Source organism: Passer montanus, unplaced genomic scaffold (assembly GCF_014805655.1).
Source record: "Passer montanus isolate IOZ18808 unplaced genomic scaffold, ASM1480565v1 scaffold71, whole genome shotgun sequence".
NCBI lineage: Eukaryota > Metazoa > Chordata > Aves > Passeriformes > Passeridae > Passer > Passer montanus.
This window is the reverse complement of record NW_024372259.1, coordinates 2,755,685-2,777,773: the sequence shown is the minus strand read 5'-3', so window position 1 is coordinate 2,777,773 and position 22,089 is coordinate 2,755,685. Positions and strand designations below refer to the sequence as shown.

At 48.5% G+C, this 22,089-nt stretch overlaps 1 protein-coding gene across 1 annotated transcript; it reads right to left on the bottom strand.

Annotated features, from left to right (window-relative positions):
* Positions 1-46: 46 nt before the first annotated feature.
* On the bottom strand, positions 47-18,352 carry TMCO1 (transmembrane and coiled-coil domains 1). The gene is made up of 7 exons (XM_039730246.1): positions 18,197-18,352; positions 17,405-17,482; positions 14,225-14,284; positions 10,321-10,367; positions 9,657-9,724; positions 6,396-6,540; positions 47-373 (listed from the first exon to the last, which is right to left on the bottom strand). Exons 1-7 carry the CDS (start codon positions 18,264-18,266, stop codon positions 275-277), a joined length of 567 nt encoding a protein of 188 aa, XP_039586180.1. The 5' UTR covers positions 18,267-18,352; the 3' UTR covers positions 47-274.
* Between the last annotated feature and the right edge of the window lie 3,737 nt (positions 18,353-22,089).

Here is a 22,089-nt window from a genome sequence, read left to right as displayed (position 1 = left end):
CCGCTCCCGCGCCCAGCACCCAATTAAGAGACGGTGTTGACATAAATTAACATGCCCATGCCGTTTATTACTCAGAAACAAAGGTCGCGTTATCTTCCGAGAGAAGTTTCTTGGTTGGATGAACGAACAACTGCCGGTGGAGCGCTCCGGATGCATGGTGATGGCAGTAGTGCATAGCCGGGGTTCAGACAGGCGATCCTGGTGCAGAATCCCCGTCGTTGCCTCCCCAAGGCAGTCTTGTCGAACGGGTCAGGCTTCCCGTGAGGGCTGTGCTTCAGGAGAACTTCCCTGCCTGGGGCGGGGGGCCAAGGAAGCCTCCTGCCTGCTTGGTGGCAGCCCGGGAAGGAGCGAGGCCCAGCATCTTCTGGATGTTCTGCGACAGCAACACAGAGCACAGCAGGTCAGCGTGACAAGGGAAACAAAGAGCAAGAAATCCTGACTGTGCTCACAGAAGAGCTGGGGTTGGAAGGAACATCCAGTCCAACCCTCCAGCCAAGGCAGGTGTCCTAGATTAGGGCAAATCTGGGAGAAAACCTGCAGAAGGGGCCCCCTCCAGAAAGCAAACCTACACAGCCCCTTCCCCCCTCCGGTTCGGGAAGGATTCCTCGGAGAGAAGTGGAAAGAACCTGTTTATTTAACAAGCAAAACACCCCCAGCACACAAAATGAACAATAGCAGATGACAATGCTTTCACCAATCTGAAAAGGATGACAAATTCAGAAAGTCTTTCCTGGGGGTGGTCGCTCTGTTGTTGCTCCCTCCGACGCTGGGGATGGCTGCTGCAGCCACCAGATGTAAACTCTTGGTGTTTCCCAGCTCCCAGTCTGGAGCAGGTTGATACAAGCATCATAACCTCACCCTAGGACAGCAGGTGACAGGAACACATCCAAATAGGTTTGGAATGTCTCTGGAGAGGGAGACTCCACGCCCTCCCCAGGCAGCCTTTCCCAGTGCTCTGCCACCCTCACTGTAAAGAATTCCTCCCTCACGTCGAGGAGGAACTTGTTGTTCATGGCCACTGCTCCTCATCCTGCTGCTGGGCACCACTGAAGAGTTTTGGCACCATCCTCTTGAAACCCACCTTTGAGATATTCACATTATAAAATTCCCTCCCAGTCTTCTTTTTGAATAAAGAGGCTCAGCTCCTGTAGTCTCTTCTCTAGAGATGTTCCAGACCCCAAACCACCTCTGTGGCTCTCCTGGACTCTCTCCAGCAGCACAAGTAAAACCTCCCCACTTGTTTCAACAGATTCAGGTTCTCTCCCACATAGTCTTAATCCATTATATACTGAACCTCTCTTCCTATGTGCTCAAACAGCTCAGCATGGAGCCAGACAAGAATGGTGGGCCATTCTTCCCTACCTCAACAAAAGCCCCTGAACACCAAATCCATATTTTGGACAAGGATTCTTTCCCGTTTTCAGCTACACCCCCCCCAGTCAGCTGTCTTTACACACCCTATTTACATAAAATACCACTGCAATTTAACTGCAGTGCAGGTTCCTAGCAGTGCTCACGGGCACTGAGTGCAGCCCTTGGCTTTCCCAAATTCCAGAAAGCGCTGCTGGTCGTGGCCATGGGAGCTGGAGTCTCCTAATGCAGCTGGAATTTGGGACAGCAGCATGGCAACCAGAGCTGTGCCAAGTGCAAGTCAGGAGCTTAGGCCTGAATGAACAGGAATGCCAGTGCAGTACACAGAACAATGGGGCACTGGAGACATGCAGCATAACAGGACACATGGAGCAAACCCCAAAACCTGACTATTGGGATGACCTCATCTGCATCAGAGCAGGCTGTTTCAGTGGAAAACAACAAACAGGGGAAGAGCTAATTAGCAGAGCCGGGCATAAGCCAAAAAACCACAGCAAAATATTTAAATGTGAATGTTTTTCTTGATTTTTGTGAAATTTCTTCTAAATTTCACAACAGTGCAACTAGAAAGAGCCCTCAGTTCTTTCAGTTTCATCCTTCACTGTAAGGAACTCCAGCTCAAGATGCTGCTCTTGCAGTGAGACACAGGGGAAAGAAGAAAACAACTGTGTCCTCCTCCTGTCACCACCCGAGTGCTGGCTATCAAGACAACAAAAGGAGGAAAGATTCTCTTCAAACCTGAGTATGCTCTCCAAAATAACTGTCAGGATAGGTCAGACAGCAAGGGCACAGAGCTCTTGAACTTTTTTTTATCATGGAAGGAGAGGGGGGGTAAAAGAAATGGGGAAAAAAGGGGGGGAAAAAAGGAGGGGAAAAAATGGGGAAAAAAATAAATGGGGAATGAGAAACGAGGGGAGGGAAAAATGGGGGGGAAGGCAGATAGTTTTACAATTCCACAGTAGCTAAAATAAAATACAGTCGGGATTCATTTCAGCTGGAGATTATGAAAAGGAAGGCTTCAACCCACACACAAGGAACACAAGAAGAGGAATTACATCACTTTTAGTCCATGGCATACATAAACCAGCCACTGGTTGACGTTCGGCAGCTGAATATGTATGAGAGCATTAACTCCTTGCTCTGTTCCTCCTGGTGTTTCCTGGATCAAGGCACGGACAGAAAGGAGCAGCCAAGGGACAGAGCAAGCACACCAGAGGGTGCTGCAGAGCCAGCAGGACCCGTGTCCTGTCAGCTTCCAGCGGCTCACCGCGGAGCAGAGATCAAGCAGGGATCCATGGCACCAAGGAAGCGTGCACTGCCTCCTCCCTGTTCCATCTAGCAGGGAGAAAGAGGTGCTGAAGTTTAGGAAGAGGAAGGGAGATGACAGTCTGTCTGTCTGAATTCCATTATCCTTCCATGCAGTCTCCCCCTGCTCTGGAAGGCAGAAGGCATCACACACCAGCTCCCAAGCATGTTTTGCTGGACAGCAATCCTGAAATCTCCACCTGGAAACACCAAAGATGGGGCGAGGTCCAGCAGGAACCTTGTCCCATCTGCTGTGGGCCAGGCTGGACAAGGAAATCTGCGGAGTCTACTTCCAACACAAACATGACCATCACCCTCAGGAGCAGAGAGGGAAGAGTAATATTTTAGGGATCCAAATTCCTGATCTGAGCTCTTCTGATCTTCCCTCAAATGACTGCAGGAAGCACAGGAGCTGCTCCTGCTGTCCAGCCCCTGCCTGGCCCTTGGTGAAGCTGGGCCTGCTTGGAGGGGTGCCCAGATGAACCCCCAGATGTTACTTTCAGCATAAATGATTCTACAATTAATTATCTGCTTTTGCACAGGACCAGACTGGGATCCTTTTCAGCACAAGCACCCAGTACAAAGAGCTATGGGGAATTCCAGCCACCAGCATGCACCCTGTGACTAAAGGAACTCTGCTATGGAGCTGCTCCATGAAACCCAGAAAATACCTCAGACAAGGCAGCAAATGGCTCCCTGCCCTAAGACCAGGCTCTGTGGGAAAGTACAGTCCTGGCAGCGGGGATAAGTGCTGGCTCCCCTTCCCACTGGGAATACATTTTGGTGAGAAGCAGCCTAATCTACAGTTCAGATGCGTGTGAAAAGGAAGTGAGGAGCAGCAAACAGCCCAGGAACAGCAGCACATCCCTCTTCCCAACCAGCACAGGTGAAGGCTGGGAGCTCAGAACCAGGAGCAGCGACAGAGGATGTAACCCTGACACTGCAGCTCCCACCCAGCCCAGCAGCAGACTTTCCCAGCTGAAAACCCAACAGCTCAAGGACCCTTGGAAGGCCTCTCCCAGCAACCCTCCTCTCTCCAAACAGGAAGGCAGGAGGAACTAGGGGACAGGATTTACGTGCCAGGGAGAGCTGGGAACAGCGCAAAGGAAGTTACTCACTGCGAGGTGACTATTTTGGGAGATGCTGGCCAGGTCACAGGCAGCAAAGCTTCCCAGTCAGTGTTTGAAGAGTTTATCACCCCCACATGAAGAGAGTCCCTGATGCTGCTCCTGCCTGTCCCACTAATGTCACTTTAATCACCGCTCAGGCAGCCTCCCACCCCCGCAGACTCCCCTGCATTTCCCACCAGGTTGCTGTTTTTTCACACACACCCGAGTTCCTGCTCTACCTCTGAGCTCCACAGGCCCATCTCTCTTCCCTGTCTTTGATGGTTTCACAGGCAGCTCCAGGATTTAAGGAAAAACTGGGGGACTATGGTCTCCTTGGTTTGTTCACAACCTTTCCCCTGATTTTTGGCACATCTCAATTCCTCCTCTTGTGTCAGCAGCATCAAGCCAGACACCAACTCCCACACCAGTTCTCGTCCCCTGGGCCAGCACCTGTTTTGAAGCCACCTGGAAAGATTTCCCCTTCTGCACACAGTGAAATACAAAGGCTCACAAAGCCTTCACCTCCAAGGTCACCGAAAGCACCAAGTGCAAGTTTCTGGCACCATTTTAAGCCCTTAATTACTTTCTTGCCCTCTCCCCCAGCCTATCACAGCTCTGAAGTCCTCTTCCCAGTGCTGTTATCACCTAGGTTCTTTCCAATGGCAATAAAGCCAAGAGCAGGATGCCGATGCCAGCAGCAATCACAGCTTCAGTTCTGACCTCTTGTGCAAACTAAGGTGGCCCTGGAGCAGCAAGGAGGAAGAAGCTGAGCTGCCTGACAGCTGGAGAAGTGCAGGAATTGTTAACCATGATCACGTAGATGATGCAGCACTGTGAAGATTGCAGTCTCACACCCTTCTCCAAAGCAATAAACTCACTCTCCTCCTTCACAGGGACATCATAAGGAACTCTCAAGCACAAGGGCAATTTTTTCCCCAGAAGTGTTTTGGAAAGCTCAACCCACTGCAAAGAGCTTGGCATTTCTGCCCCTCAGTTCATGGTGCCCACCAATTTCACCATATAAAACACCAGGAAATACCCAGCATTAGAATTAACCACAGGAATTATATTTTTGGACAAAGCAAATGAGGGATTTTTCAGGATTTTTCACTCAACCCAAGGGGTACAGAAAAATCTTGCTGGTGGTGCTATTTAGTTTCCTATCATAATCTGCAACACTGAGAAGAAAGGACTTTGCATGTAACAGGTAACACAGAGCAGCACCAGCCATGACTACCTGCAGGAACAGCATCAGACCACAGCACCCCAGAATTCTGCAAGGTGATCTTAAGAGCTCAATATGTCTCAATGCTTTCAAAGCAGCAAACCCTTCTCCAGCCACTGGGAAGTGAAAGTTTGTCTTGCAGCAAAGACAGTGAGGAAGCCCCTGCCTTTGGTGAAGCTGGGCCTGCTTGGAGTGAGGGGTGCCCAGATGAACCCCCAGATGTTCCTTTCAGCATAAATGATTCTACAATTCATTGTCTGCTTTTGCACAGGACCAGACTGGGATCCATTTCAGCACAAGCACCCAGTACAAAGGGCTATGGGGAATTCCAGCCACCAGCATGCACCCTGTGACTAAAGGAACTCTGCTATGGAGCTGCTCCATCAAGCTCAGCCCAGCTCCTGGCATTGCACACCACCTCTCCTTGCTGATCTGCTTTAAGTCCCTTAGTCTGTTTCCTTGGCACCCCTGAGGAAAAGCAACAAGAGGGTTAAGGAGAAAAGCAGCAAGAATTCAGGAAGTGAATCAAAGAAAAGGGAAATGTGAATACAGAAGGGAAGGTAATTTGCAGCTTTGCACCAGGATTAATCCAGAGTATATTAACCTATCCCAAACACCCTGTGGGGAAAGTGAAAAACAAAATAGACTTCTTGTTGCACTGAGAAGGCCCTCTTGTCCTCACCAGCCATTCTGCCACTTGAGCTGCCAGTGCACCTTCCTGAACATGTTCCTTATCCTCATCCTCTTCCAAAAGATGGGACTATGGAGCTCTGCTGGAGAGCTCTGTGGAGCCTGCTCTTGGCTACCGTACCAGACCCCCTCTCTGTGCCACGTCCCTAATGCTGGGAGAGACTTGACACCAAAGGTACAGTTCTTATGACTCTGAAAAAAATCAGGGAACCAGCAAAAATAGGAAGGACAGATCCAAAAAAGCAGCTTTAACTCTTTCCTCACTTTTCTAGCAACTTTATGGACTGATGAGACTTTTAAAGAGCTGCAAGCCCCCTAGAAAGTTCCCCCTAAAGAAGCTGCTGTTTGTAAAGATGCACATATTGCTGTAAAAGTTGTAATTACTAAGGAGCAGGATTTAGATCAGCTTCTGATGGAGACAATCTCTTGGTATGGCAATCCACAAAGTTATCACACAGGTCAGGAATCCATTTCTGCCAACTGTCCCAGAGGCCTGGTGCAAGTCTCCAGCCAGGTCTTCCAGGCCCATCCAGGACAGTGACTGTTTTAGTGAACCCAAACTAGAATTGCTTTGAATATGAGGCACAGCAATGAAGACAAACACAGAAACCACAAAGAGATCCAAGATTACACGTGCACTACTACTCCTCCTGGATGGGGATATGCCCTCCCTGCTCCAGGGAAAGTGTACTCACCTGTCTGATTGACATGGTGCAGAGAATGTAGAGGAAGATGAAGGAGCAGTCAGTGTAGTCCTCCCCCAGGAGGTTGCGGTGGGAGAGACCTTGGATGTATGAGAGGGGGATAAATGGAAGCTTTGCCACCACTCGGCCATCAAATCTGGAAAAGAGAGCACTGGATCACCACTGGAGGAGACAGCAGAAGAGCTTCTGGATATGGAAAGAACAAGTGAGCACTTCAACAGGCCACCAGAGCAGCTAAGGCCACAGGGAAGGCTGAAAGGCCTTGCTGCCTTCTCCAGCTCCTCTCCACACACTGCACCAAGGAGAACAAAGACATCTCTCTCTCTCCAAGCTCTCCACAAGGTAGGATTCCCTCAGGAACAGTTTTACCATAATCAAAGTGTTTCCTAGTGATTTAACGATCAATTGGACAAGCTGCCAGGTTCATGAAATCTTGGTGTTTTGCAGTTTTCTGGTGCATTTTATTTCCAAGTCAGATTTAGCAGATCACTTCCCAGAATACAGTCAGCACTTCAATAAAAGATGAACGACTGTCACCCTGCTGTACTGCAGTTACTGCAACTAGACAGACCCTTTGCTTCAAGCAAACCAGCATTTTTTAAACCACAGCATAAATCAAAGACACCTTTTCTTTCCCTGGAGCGGCTGTGCTCCTCAGGATGCACAAGAGAGCCATCAAGGAACACTTCATAGCCCAGTTTGTCTGCATTAGCCGTGGAGATGAAGGCAGTGCAGAGGCAGGATGATTCCGAGCGGCATGTCCTGCTCCTGGAATCCCTCCAGGCCCACATTCCAGGGCATCAGGCAGAGTGTGAATTTTGGCCAGTTAGCAAAGATTTCTCCCAAGCCAGACCAGTCAACCCAATCTTTTGATGTAGATGTGTATGATGCCTCATCAGCATGTGCATATTTGGATGTTATTTTCTCTGCATGTGCTGATTTTCGAACAGGTGTTTCTTGTTTCAAGAGATCCTAAATGAGCTTTCTTTCCTGTGGAGATGCATTCACACAGCCACGGCTCAAACACACGCCAACTTTGTTTACATCTCACAGGCAGCTTGGCAAAAGAGCTCAGAACGGATGTTTATCTCCCTGGAACATCCCCCAGTGGCTTAAAATTCTGCGTTATTCCTGCTGTGAGAATGACAAGTACTTCAGCAGTAGCACCCCGAGGTACCTGCTTTTAATTCCAGCAGGTTTTCACAGTTATTAAGAGGTACCAGAATGCACAACTCTTAGAGTAAGGCAGGGGAGTGATTGCATAAAAAAGTTCTTGGCAAGAGAAAATTGAGACACACAGAAGGTAATTTCTGCCCCAGGTGAAATCCCTGGTGGCTTGGAGGCCACTGCTGCTGCAGATCTCACTGCCATAATGAACCTTTTAAGCCACCACAGTCCCTCAGCTGTTTGTCTTGGGCACAAGCATTCTGCTCTCTGGGTTTAAAGCAGCCTTGCTGACACTTCCACATCCTTCCAGCACAGCCCAACCTGCTGCCCCAGCACTGCTGACACTCCAGGAATGACAGCAGGAAATCATCCCAGTGATTTCCAGTTTGGCTAAGGGGGCACTTGGCAATGGTGAGGTGCTCAGACAGAGTAGCAGCATCTGCAAAGTACCTGTCCAAAGGGTGCTGCTTCCACACAGCTCCTGCTCCTTTTTTCCCAGCAGCCATAAACTCATTCAAGAACAGGAAAAGCAGCAAATGTGGCCACAGCCATTGCAGGTGTCAGCCACCCTTTTCCTCCTTTTCCTCCCACACCCACAAGTGCCTCCATGGATACTCCTGCTGCTCAGATTGCCTCTAAAGAAAGAGGCAGTAAAATAAAAGATATGCCCCAAGGATGACATAAGTTATCAGCTCAACAGCATGGTCTCTGTGGGCAGGAATCCTCAAAGGAGGAACAAGACAAGTAAACTTGGCAGAAGTTTATTGGTTTCTTTTACCTTTTTTTAATATAATATCTATGGAAGGAGGAGCCATATAGAATTTAACCCAAATCAACCCCTTCCTAAAGTTCTTAACAAATTTACAGTTCTGTAGTACTTGCTGGTCACAGAATACTCAGAGCATCTGCCTCTTCCCCCTCTAGGAAAGTGGGCACAGTGGGGTAAAGCATTTTTAGTTTGTTTTTCAGAATGCTTTAGGGGCAGGTGCTGGTGTTTGTATTGTACTCAAAGAGCAAGGCAAGCACTTGGAGGTCTCAAGTGCAACCCTACAGATGCCCCCTCAGAGCCCTCATTGCTCACAATGCACCTCCAGCCCTGCTCAGGGCTGCAGTGAAATGAATCACTGACTCAAGACTGTACCCAAATTTTAAAATTCTCCAGTGCTGGGCTGCTTTGCTCTGCTCAGAATGCAGAAGTCTGACTAAGCTGAATAAATAAAGGATCCACACAGTGGCACTTGTGTTATTATGTTACCCCATGTTTGCAATTTATCCACCCACAGATCTCCAGTAAAATAACAATTGACTGTATCCTGGGGACTGCCAGCACAGTAGCCAAAGGCTTTGGTGCCCAAGAATGTAAATTCCTGTTTGCAGGGCAAGGACATTGCCCAGATATCAAGCAGCCTCCTAAAGGTTATCCTAACATTCATGTCATCTTCAGCCAACAGTTCATATTACAAATGAATCAAGTTTTAAAAGCCTTTCAGATTTGCATATCTGAAACAAAGCTGTCTATAACCATGCAAACCAGCTTGGGGTTTCTTCTCTGTTTTTTTAAACTACACCCATCCCAGGTCACTTTTAAAACAAGTGAAGCTTAAAGCCCATGCCTGGACCTGTTTATATCTGGACTCTGATTTCCTCAAGCAGGGCAACAACTCTGCAATTACAGCTCATTTCTAAGGGCCAGGGAGCTAACCCACTTTTGTTTGCAAGAGCATTCTTTGGTCACACCATTACAGCAAAGCCAAAGCAGCTGAAGACTGAAGATGTTTGCCTGACATGCACCAAACTTGCCCTAATCAGGATGTTCCCATGCAGCAAAGATATTAAAGCTGTGTCTAGACTGAATGAATGCAATTTGTTCAGTTTGGTTGTGCTCAGCACTCAGTGTTCCCTCTTGAGCAGAAAGTGTATGTGATGACCAAACCACCACATCTTCAGGTGAAATATGGATCCATTTATTTATTTGTGGTTCTTGGCTGGACAAGGTCACTCTTAACACTTCAAGTGGTGAAGGGAAGGTGGAAAATGTATTCACCATAAAAATTTCAGAGAGCAATGTAGGAAGCTGATACTTACATGGAGTTGAACATTCCCATCAAGGCAGTGAAGCAGAAGCCGATGGCAAACATGGATTTCATCCGAACCTGCAAGCAGAAAGGTCAGAGAGATTTAAAACTACAGGCCACACTGAGCTATTATCATCTCACAGCCTTAAAAACAGGCTTGGTACAGATCACTGAAATCAGCAGGGAAAAAGGATGACCCAGGACACAGAGGGTTGTGAAAATGACTGGAGAAGTCCCCAGGAGACTGGCCACAAAGGCAGTCACTGATTGGAAGTGCTGCTTCAGGGAGACAAAACCAAAAAGTGCTCAAGAATTTTCCTGTCACCTTGCACAGGCTGGTTTTATTTTTTCCTTAAGCCTATAAAACCCACCAGAGGGATTCCCAGGGGACTCTCAGTAGGGGATCATTACAATGACCAAAGTTATAGGAAGCCACAAAAATTAATTCTACATTGAAAAACATCATGGAGACTTATAAATATGAAAATAGCAAAGGTTTGGCATGAGATGAGGCAGTAATTCTGTGGCTCTACTAAAATCTCTATCTATTAGAGAAAATCCAGAAGGACCTTTCCAGAGGAAAAGCAACTTTGTTTGCCAATTGAACAAAGTCTTTCTTTTGGGAAACTGACTGAAATCTCCAGCAGTTGGGAACTGGCTTTAAATTTTCATACCATTGACAAGTCCCTGTTGTTATTCTTCAGTTTCTCTTCTTGTCTCTCTGGAAAGACAAAACCAACAGTTATAATCAGTTATGTCAACCTAGAAACCAGAGTGTTTTCATTTCCAGGAAAACTTAACCTCTCTGGCTCTCCAAACAAATAACACTTCCAAAATCAACTCCAGCTGTCTTTGCCAGACAGTAGAAAGTGAAAAACTGTACATAGCCAAGTGCTCCTCCACCACAGCAACATGCAGCAAGTCAGCCACAAAGAGAGGAGGCGGCTGGAATCACACATTCAGCACTTCTGAAAGAAATGCACCCAATATCACATTTGCTAACTCAACCAACTCACACAGGAGCATGAGCACTGCTGCCAGGAAACAAAAACACTGCCCCTCTACCACAGCTGCCAAAGGGAGCAGGGATCAATTTGCTGCACACCATCATAAATACATTGAATAAGTAAGGATTTCCTTCTGGAGGTCTCCAAAGGGAAAACCATGCACAGAGCTGGGAGCTGCACCTCAGCAATGCCAAAATCCTGCTGGTCTTAGTAAGGAATTTTGCACTCTTTTCACACCTAGGAGATTCTCCAAAGAGGAAAGAGATTTCCTACATGAAATTCAGTAACGAGTGTATTACTGTGCTTTGCAGGAAATATTATGGAAATTTAGTCTGTCCTTAAATCACCACAGACTTCAAAGACACTTAGATTTTCAAAAGGGCATTTTCCATGTCTCTCACTGGAGGGCTGCTCTGGCCTTCAGCATTACCCACTGCCACCTTTCCTGTCCTATGTCCCCATCATGCCTTGGATGGATCCAGAGGGGCAGCCAGGGCTGGGAAGCAACAGGCACCTGAAGTAAGGGTGTGGATAATGAAGGAATATCCAAAGAACAGCATCAGTGAAGAGGGGAGGATGCAGAAGGACTGCCAAGGGCTATCCAGCATGGGAATTTTGAGGGATCCCCACTGAAGTTTCGGTACTAGAGGCCCACAGCTCAGAAACTCCAAAATTCTCTCCCAAGCCCCTGCTAAGGACAGGGACTCACAGTCAGTGTTATAAAAAGCAACAGCAACACCCCTACCCAATTCCTTAGGTGCCTCTTGGCTATTTCCACTTGCTCCTAACTACAACCCATCCCCTCTGGCAGGAACCTTTCAGACACCTGTTTCCTGAGCAAGGTAGAAAGTTGTGTCTTGGGACATTTCAGCAACCACAGGCCAGCTCTTCAGGAATCACATTTGGCACAAATACTTGTTTTTTCCCCTCTGCTGCATAAATAACCGTGTATTTAGGTGGGCTAAAGGTTACATGGAGGAAAGAACACAGCTCTGACTTCCCAATATACCTGACCTCTCTCTCACCTATTTCTACAGATTTAAAATGAACATGTTCTGGGTGATCTACCAACTTGTATCAACGCTCTATTCCTCCCCAAATCACACATAAACAGCCTGTTAAGCACTTTGCTGGGTAGTGTACAATTGGGTAAAGGCACAGAGAAAGAGGACTGGGTTAACAAGCAGCTCCCTGGAGTCCAAAATCATCTTACTCTGCTCATTAGAACACAAACCATGAGGATACAGGGATAGAGATTTGTGGCATTCACATTCTCTGAAACATCCCTTCATCCAGGATTTTTCTCCTGGGAATCTGAGAGGCCTCAGAGAAAAGGAAAACAATTCTTCTCTCATTTGCTTCTCCTGTGTTGTGCTCATGTGGAATGTGGTTGGAGATTGTTTACCCACAGGTGATTGTTCCATTGGATTCTGCTGTGAGTTGTTTTCACCCTTTGGCCAATCAGGGCCAGGCTGTGTCAGGACTATGGGGAGAGTCACGAGTTCCATTATTATCTTTTTAGCATTCAGTAAGTATCCTTTCTGTATTCTTTAGTATAGTATAGCATTCTTCAATATAATATAGTATATTAAAGTAATAAATGAGCCTTCTGAGAACATGGAGTCAGATGTATCATTCCTGCCTTCGTTGGGCCATCCCTGCAAATACAACAGATTTGCCAGGACTGGGGGGTTTCATTTTGTTTTAGCTTTGCTGTCCATCCAGCACTCATGTGCACTCCTGGGAATGTCACTGTCTTTTCTTCCAGAAGCACATGGACACAGGAAGCAGTAGCAAGGTTTAAGCTAACAAATCATCCCTTTAAACTGAAATGACAGAAGGCTACACCAATGCTAAAGGTGTCCTATTCCAGCAGTCCCCAAGGTGATTTAGACACATGTGACAATCTGTTCATTCTACAGTTAAAAATAAAGGCTTTTAAGTAGAAAACACCAAATTAAGCCTTCCCAAGCTACTTTCCCCCTACCTCCTTGTGCACAGGCATGATTCATCCCTTATGAAACCAAGTAGTATCATCCACACACCTCCTGTCTTATTCTGTGTGCAGAACAGATGGCAACTGAGGCAGGTCTGTACCACAGCTGTTACTCACCCATAAAGCCTCAGCTCAATATTTACTTTTTGTTAACTAAAATGGTAGAACTTGGAAGAACTCCAGCACAAGTAGATTTGCTGTGACAACAATGCCCCATCTTGCAGAATGATTTGACATCCAGTAAGTTACTGAGATCAGAGATTCCAACTTAACAGCTGTGAGTCATTTTCTGGAAGTCCAGTGTGACATTTAGGGTCTGATTTTTCAGGAACACCAAAAGTTCATCTTTGCCTGAACACACATAAAATACTAAAGTTATGCAGCACTTGTTAAAAAAGAAATTTAAAAAAAAGAAGAAAAAAATTAGTGTCAGAATCTAGGCTTGGCCAGCAAGCATCACAGCAAACAAAATCAGTGGTTGTTTCCTAAGTTCTGATCTTTGTCCCTTTGTGCTTTGTTTTCCATCTGCAAAACAAGATTATTTCAGTGTATAAAAATTGGTGGAGCATCTGAAGTCCTCAGATTCTACTGTTTATTGGTTTAGTCCAAGAACAAGTCAAATATTGTCTGCTAGGAACACGGCTTGGATGGTGCCCTGCAAAAAAGTCATTGTCACACTTTCTTTATTTAATGTTATCTGCAGTTCTTGCATATGGTCACTTTCAAAGTTGCCTTACCCACCAAGCAGTGTGCATCCCACGCAGGGATTAGTGAAGATTAAGAACTGAAATGCACAAGAGGAAGCATTTTGGCTCCTGTCCCTTCAGGAATCTAACGACAACAGGTTTTCTACCTAGGAAGAGCTGTTTGAAGATGTGTTTATAATTCCCAAGCTTTGTACAGATCAAATGACTAATCCAGCTACCTGGTGTTACAGAGGAATGAGGAAACCAACTCCCAGGAGCTCTCAAAAGTGTTCCTGCCACGATCTCTGAAATAACTTAACTGAGCTTTGCTGCACGTTGCGAGTCCTGCAGAAGGCAGATCCCCTAAAACCTTCAAACATCTCTTCACCCTGGTCTTGCTTAGGTCAGTACTTAAAGAGTTACCCTAAATCACAAAGAATTCAGCTTACTGACAATGAAAAAGAATGGAAAAATAAATCACTATGTAAAATTGAGCAAAGCTGTTTTATCAAGACTGAAATTAATCTAAACACAGTTACAGTTAATATGAACATCTTCACCTCTAAAGCATACAAATGAAGGGGGAAAAAAAAATCACATGAGTTCTACAGCTACAGCAAGGTGCCATGCACTGCAGCAAAGAGTCTGACAGCTGAAATTTGTAACAGCCATAGACATCAAGGTTAAAATGGGAGAAAAAGTCAGGGAGCTCAGCCAGAGGTGCTGCTCCTCTCAGTGATGCACCCATCTGACCAAAACCACCAGGAGGCTGGGTGTCTCCTGCCTTGGAAGAGTAGGGCAAATTAATAAACAGCCTTGAAAGGAAGGAAAGGATAATCACTTCCATCAGTTTCTCAACTTTCCACCATTCTTGAGGTGCCAGTCTTACCTATCTTCTTTTTCTGCTGTCGGCCTGCTGATTCAGTTATGGTTTCCTTCTTCTTTTCCACTGCAAAATGAAAAGATATCCATCATTTCTGCACAGTGATACCACCACACCTTTTCCACACACCAAACAGAACGTTTTAGTCCTCTGCAGAACAGGGGCACAAAAAGCAGCTAAGTAGGGCTAAGAACATGTTCAGAATCAATAAGTTATCCATTACCTACACCAATCACTTAAAAACGATAATAAAAAACATTCAAAACCCTGCATAAGATACAAACATATTTAAAGGGTTAATTTTGAACTCTGTCAAGAGCCCATGGCACTGTGGACTGAGCAGTCTGGGGACAATTTTGGCTCAGGCTACCCTTGCTGATTTGTCATTAGTATCAGACAGTACTTGTGATTCAGCAAGTGGAATGAAAAGAGCTTTGTGGCAAGCTCTGCTCCTGATTATCTGCAGTGGGAAGCAGAATACAGGAAAGTCTGTGTTCTCCTACATCCCCTCTTCACAGGCAGGCATTCTCAGGGGAAATGCTGTCCCAGCAGGCAGCCACAGCCTCTCCATTCTTCAATTCATTAGCACTGAAGCATTTCCAATATTTTAAAGCAGAAGCCTAAGGTCAAAGGTACCAAACCCCAAATCAGACAGGCACTGAGCACCTGCCACAGAGCAGCACTGCAGCAAGGCAGGCCAGCAGAGCCAGCACAGGGAAATGGGAACACAGCAAATGTTCCCATTCATTCCCACAGCAAATGTTCCCATTCCCATCCCATTCAGCAGCAAATGTGCTGCTCTGCTGCAAAGAGGGCTCTGGGACAGCAAAAAGGGCTTCTCCAGGAAGCAAGAGATGCTTTCATTCAAAACCTATAATAAGAGTACTCCAGCAAGCAAGGATGATGAAGCATGACCATGGTCTAACAACCTTTTTTACTTTAAACTCTGTATTTATGGAAGCTGCATGTACCATATCCCCTCTGCCAGCAGAGAGCCTGGGCTCACTGTCAGCTCAGACACCTGAGTGGAGGGCCAGCTGAGCACAGCCCTGATTTCACAGCCCAGGGGAAATGAAGCCAGCCAGCCTTCCAAGGCACAGCAGGATCTGTAGAGCTGCCTTCTGAAATGCCTGTGAGTCAGTCACAACTGCTCAGAAAATCACATCAGCCCAGACAAGTCACCTCAGCATCATCCCTCCATGGCAGCACAGTGAGAAACAACTGCTTTTCCCGAGGAACCAGAGGATCTCTGGTGGGCAGGGAGGAACACAGGGAGCTTGTGTCCCCAGGGAATACTGGAGACAGGTGTCAGATGACACAATGCACCCAGAATGCTGTCTCCACAACCTTCCCTGTGCCAAACCCAGCTGGGACACCCCACCAGCCCAGCCCTGCCCTGGTGCACATCACCCCACAGCTCCAGCTCTAAACTCTAAACAGTGCTGTTAAGACATGCCAAGCCCCAGGAGCTCCCAGCCCCAATTCCCTCAGGACTGCCTGTGGGAACATCCAGCCCAACAAATCAGAAATTCCAGGGACAGCCTTGTCCATTTAGCTGAACATTCACCCAGAACAATCCCTGCAGCAGCCTCAGGCAACGCTGAGCCTCTCCCGAGGAAGGAGAGGACAGGAAGAGATGAAATTAAGGAGTAACAATGTCTGCTCAAGCACACTACCCAGCCCCTTTGTTTTTGCAAACCCTAAGGATCTGCTAGGGCTCTCACGGGAGAGCTTAAAGGTCTCAAATGTGTTTTTTCCTGTTTCAGATGTGTTAGATAACAGTTGAAAGGTGTGGCTCAAGTGGTCCACTTGGCAAGCTGCAAGCCCTCAGGTCAGCCAGCTGTCCTCAGCACAGGAGTGGAAGGGAAAAAAGCAAAGCTGCATTTTTACCGAGTCCTTATTCAGCTTTACCTTTTTCATTTTGTTGTTGTTGGGGGTGGGAATCAAACAAGAAACTGAGACACACGAACCCTTCATCACTCCCTTCACAGATGACAGCCTAGGCACCAGGAGAGCTATAAAAGCACCAGCATTCAACTCCTCCAGCAATCATTAAACCCTAGAGATTAAACCCTGCTAACTGCTTTTGGAATCGAGCAGCACAAACACAGGAGGACACTAAATCTGCAGCTGGGTTTCAGCTCCTTCTCTAAGTTGCTCTTCTGGGGCTAATTCCATCCCAGGCACAGACCAGTGGGATTCCAGTGAGGCAGGCGGGGATGCAATCCCCATCTGCTCTGCTGTGCTGACAAAAGCATGTGGGAGCTGTGACACAAACATGACTGCACTGCAGCTCCTGGGCTTGACCTGCCCAGGGGAAGGCTGCAGCAAGCTGGGCTGCCAAGAGCAAGATGTGACAATATTGTTCTCCCAGCATCAAAGAGCACTGACACCATACTGAGGTGTCCCATCTGCTCTGCTGTGCTGACAAAAGCACGTGGGAGCTGTGACACAAACATGGCACTGGCACCATACTGAGGTACTGGTGAGGTAAAACCAGCTCTGTTTTGGCCCCAGCTCTCGTGAGCTGTCTCTCACTGCTGTAACCTGGGCAGGGTGGGCACAGCTGAGGCTAAAAGGTCAGAATTGCTCATCTGCAGCTTGGCTTCTGGTACAGACAGGTCCATTTAAACACTCCATGCTCCCTCCTGTTCACCATTCCTCTCAATATTTGGTGCAGATCTGACTGCTCACCCTCAGCTCCCCTTTCCCTTTTCCCCTCACACTTTATCTCCTCCCAGACCTCCTTTCAGTAAAATGAACTTATTTCCTAATATTTCCTAACCTATTTGCTTCCAGTTTACATTAGGAAATTTGGTTTTACACCAGCTGATGGCTCAGACCCCTCTAGGATGGCTTTATCCTTACTCACCCCCACCACCAACCACCACTTTCCATCTTTACATAAAATACTTTTTCCTCGTGGGACTCATTATTCAACTCTAACTCTTTCTTTCTACAGACCTCAAATTCTCCTCTTTATTCCTGAAAGGCAAAAATTGCATTTTTGAACGTATTTCAGACATTGATTTCAGACACTGTGCATAAAAGAAGATGCCAGTACCAATTTCCCCCATCCTCCACTGACAGCAGGGGCAATTTACACAGGGAAAAAGGTCTTGGGCTGAGCTCCTCCAGCAAAAAAACAGAATTAAGGACAGAAATAAGCCCCTGGTGAGTACTTACGTTTCTTGCTCTGCTTTTCCACTTCAGCCTTTAACCTCTTGTACTTGTCTGTGCGATAGACCAGCACCCAGGTTATGCCTGAAACAACCACAGGAAAACCCTCCTGCAACGATGCTGCTAGCAGGGGAAAAATCCACGAGCAGGAATTCAATTTTATCCCCACAAACCCCCGTGAGAACCCAGCCAAGGAGCACAGGGCAGCAGCAAACTGCACCACCCCTTCCCCCCAAATCCCCATTCCAGGCTCCGTGTGGGATGGAACTGGAAAATAAACCATGAAGCGAGCTGTAGGGGTGAAACTGAAAGAAGGTTTTAGTTTTTACTCGTACTGATAAGCCTGTTTTGCAGGTGTGGGATGAGGGTTTGGGGACAGGGGGTAGGAAGGGGATTTAGGGCTACAGCACAACACCACACACAGGACCTGGGACTTGCGGCTACCCCAAAAGGCCCCTGTGCAGCACTGCCTTAAAAAGCCGCCCCCGTTTCAAGCACTGACATGTAAAAAAAACCTTTTCCAGGAGCTTAACCCACCATGCCTGCAAGGCCAGGCCATTCCCTCCCATCCTTCCCACTCCAGCTATGGGGGAACCCCTGCACCCCCTGCACCCTCCCTCCCGAAGGAACAACCCCAACTGCAGCGCCGTGCTCACCGCCCAGCGCTGCCGGGGCCATTCCCCGCTCTGCTCCCCGTGAGGAGCCGCGGCTGACACCGAGCCCCGCTTCACCGCCGAGCCCCGCACCGCCGCCCCTTCCCCCGCTCCGGGAGCGGCCGCCGCAGCCCGGCGGGCTCACCCTCGGCCAGCAGCGCGGTGCAGACGGAGATGAAGACGATGAGGAGCGTGTCGGCGAACATGGTGCTCATGGTGCTGCCGCCGCCCCGGCCGGCGACGCCGCCGCGCTCCCGGAAGCGCACCGCCACCCGGAAGCTGCCGCCCCTCGTTGCCTAGCAACGCCCGGAAGAGACCGCCTGCACTTCCGGCTGGCGCCGCGCTCTGCGCGAGAAGGGCGAGGGGCGGGGAAAGCGCGGCGTACGCTGCTCTGATTGGAGGAGGCGGCTGTCAATCTGGCCGTGGCGGCGGCGGCCCCGCCCCCGGCGGGGCTGAGGGAGGGCCGCTGTCATGGCGGGCTCTGGGGCCGCCCCCGTCTCCTGCACACCGGGCGGCGGTTCAGGGCTCCGAGAGGGCTTCACAGAACCACTTCCGTGGGAAAAGAACCTCCGCCACCATCCCGAGTCCCCCCTGTCAGCCAGCACTCCCGTGGCACCAAGTGCCATGCCCGGTCTTTCCTCAAACACCTTCAGGGACAGAGACTCCATCCCCTCCCTGCGTCGCCCGTTCCAATGTTTAATCACCAAATCCAGTGTCTGACCATCCTTTCTGTGGAGGAACTGATCCCAGTGTGCGAGCCAAGGCTCCCCTGGTGCAGCTCGGGTGGGGCTCTGCCCTCCCTGCACCTTGCGGGACGCGGGCCTGAGGCCCTTGCCAGGGAAGATGAACCAAGGTGTTCATTCGTAAAAAAAAGATTGGTTTGGAAAAACCTTCCTCGTTTCTACATCTCTGGCCTGGGTTGATTTGCCGGTGGTGTGAAGGGAAGTGTTCAAGAGCAGCTTGGGCAGGATTTGGAGCAGCTGGTTTAGTGGAAGGTGTCCCTGTCCCTGGGAGGGGGTGCAATGAGATGAGCTTTAATGTCCCTTTCAACCCAAACCACTCTAGGATTCTGTGATTCCGTGGATAGCCTGTTAGTGCACCTCACAGGAGGCACTTTCTGGGATCAGACATTCAGGAATATCGCTGCCTGCCCTTTGCCAGGGGCTGTTGCTGTCCCTGGCACACCAGCAGTGGAGCACAGCATTCTGTGACTCACAGGGAGCCAAACCTCCCATTGCTCGGGTGTGTGAAATATTCATGGAAGGGATGGGACTACGAAGTGCATTAACGAGGACAGTGCAATAACAGCAAGGATTTGGCAGACAAATTGACTTTTATTGAGGCTCCAGCAATTACACCTGGAGCAGCAGAAGTAGAGCAGATCCGTGGGTTGTAATGGGGTGAGGAGACCTAGAAAGCAGAAACACAGAAAAGGAAACAGGGCAGGCAGGGAAGGGCAGGTTTGTGCCTGTCCTTACGTAACAGAGCAGTTTGCTGCTGGTGACAGAAGTGCACTGTGGGATTACAGGGGCAGAGCTGAGTGAAAAACAGGGAAAGGAAAAAACCTACCGCCCTTAAATTAAACACACCATTCAGAAGGAGGGTGAGGAGCTGTAGCTGGGAGAAGACAGCGAGTGAGGTGTGAGGTCAGACAGCAAACAACCTCTCCGAGCCTGGGGACAGGCACACAGGGAAAGCAGAGAGCCACCTGAGTGCAGGTGGCTGTGTCAGACGTCACTGGGAGGTGGGGAAAGCCCCAGCGCCGTGTCCAGGGAACTTCCTGCGACATCAGGGCAAAACTGAGAGCTGGACGTCAGCAAAACAGGACTCAGAGCCATCGGGGAGACAGGGATGGAACTGAGGGTGGGTGTTTCTGTTTGGGGTGAGCAGCAGGAAGATGCTGACAGCTGGTGATGCAGAAGGATTTGTGATACACGGAAAAAATTCCTCCCTGTGAGGGTGGGGAGGTGCTGGCACAGGGTGCCCAGAGAAGCTGTGGCTGCCACATCCCTGGAAGTGCCAAGGCCAGGCTGGATGGGGCTTGGAGCAACCTGGGATAGTGGAAGGTGTCCCTGCCCATGGCAGGGGGCCTGAAACAAGATGAGCTTTAAGGCCCTTTCCAACCTAGTGCATTCTGTGATTCTGTATTATTTTGTGCCACCTCATGCAGTTCCCTGTGCTGTATGCCATCCTCCACCCTCTCTCTCCCCCTCTCTTTAGAGCTCCCTGACTTTCCTGGCTGTGAGATGGATCAGCATCTATCAAAGCAGTGTTTTGAAAGTTTCTCATATGCTGCTGTGGGAAATTATTCATTTATTGATACAGAATGGGGTTTTTTGGCAGATGCAGGCCAGGAGGAGATGGTCAGTGAACCATGAGCCTCTTTCCTCTGCAGGGTCCGTGCTTTGAACTGGAGGTAGAGGTGACAACAGGCTCTTTGTAATTTCATCCTGTCACTTTGAATCACACGGGGATCCTTATCAGCAGATCCTTTTTACAGACAACACACAGCACATTACCCTCAATGGCATTTCCTTTTCAAAACAGCATTCTTGTGCTTTGATCAACGTGTAAAGGACAGATGAGAGTTGGGTGCAGTCTGATTTGATCTACCAGCCTGGGATATGAGAAAAAGGAAGGCATTTGCATAATACATTGCTCTGGTTTCATGAGTCAGGGGCTGCTGTAGTCCACAAACATGCTAGATATAGACGTGGTAATATTTATGGAGGCAACCTTGAAACCAGATTAGAGAGACACATAATCCCAGTAGGTTTCACATACTGAAGTCTCCAAACTTACACTGAACAAAAGTGTTCAGTTGCTTTGCGCAGTGTGCTAGTGACCAGCAGCCAGTAAAGGGTGTGTAAAATTCTCAGTTTTGAGGAGAGTTGCCATCTGAAACCAACTGGGACTCGCATTTGGCTCACCTCTAGTTTTGGAAGAGCTGTTAACCTGAGCTCTGCAAGTTCTCCTTGTGTTCTGTATCAATAAGCCTTGGGTATCCTTAACTCAAACCCCTCCAAGAGGCATGTACTTCTCCTTCCCCTGCAGGTGTGTCAGCTCCTGCCACATGCCCAGTGACAAGGGGCCCTGGAGGTGAAATGCCATGATGGGCATCCTCCAGAGAAGCTCACGCTCACCAGCACAGCCTGAAACAGCACAGCAGAGGGTTTGGACTGTCCCCAAGCAGGGCGGCAGTGATGGCAGGCAGGAGGAGAACCCAAAACCTGGAGTTCTCTGTCTCCTGAGGGGGTTTTGCCATCCACACACAGCTGTGTCAGCGTTGGAGTAAGAAAGAAGAGCTGTGAATAGCTCCTGGGTCCCAGTGGGGTGTGCAGGAGCTGTGCCCATGGTCAGTGCTTGGAAACTGGCAGGGGGCCATGGGAGTCCACGGGAACTCATCCCTGCAGGAAGTTCTCATCCATATATAGCACTTCCTTCCCTGGCAGGGGCTGCACGCAGTGCCATTCTCCCGTGGCACCGCTGGAGAGGAATTGGGAGCAGTGGGCAGAGGGGTCAGGGCTGCCGAGGAGATGTGATCCTCTCTCACATCCTGTGTGCCTAGGGACATGGCACCTGTCTGGCAAACATCTCCACACCTCTTCTGCTGGGTTGAAGTAGGAAGTTAGAAACCTGACCGAGAGTTCTGATCCTTTCTGAGCAGGGCTGGGAGGAACCTTGGGGCATTGCTTGGGCTGGCCCCTGCCCCAAAGCAGGATCAGCACTATTCAACACTTTCCATACAGGTGCATGTCTACTGGTTTTCCTTTTTCTATTTTTTTTTTAAATCCTCAGATTTAAAAGTGGAGAGCCCTTACTCTCCTTAAACAACCTTTTCTAGGATTTAACTATTTTCAGCCCTAGAAGATGTCCCTGAATTGTCCTTGTTACAGTGTTGAGCTGGCAACATTTTGTTTTAGTCCCTAACGGTAAAAGAAATGTATTCCCTTTCTGTTTGTGGCAGCCTTTTATGTATTTGGAAATGGTTATCGTGTCCACGCAGCCTTACAGCCCAGCAGAGACCTAAACACGGAT

Bases quoted from the DNA above. Each gene is read 5' to 3' on its own strand.
- TMCO1 (XM_039730246.1), bottom strand. From the start codon at position 18,266: ATGAGCACCATGTTCGCCGACACGCTCCTCATCGTCTTCATCTCCGTC. The intron at 9,725-10,320 runs GTATGAAAATTT...TTCTGCTTGCAG, and splicing joins ACAACAGGGACTTGTCAATG to GTTCGGATGAAATCCATGTT. The intron at 374-6,395 runs GTGAGTACACTT...TTGCTGTCGCAG, and splicing joins GCACCATGTCAATCAGACAG to AACATCCAGAAGATGCTGGG.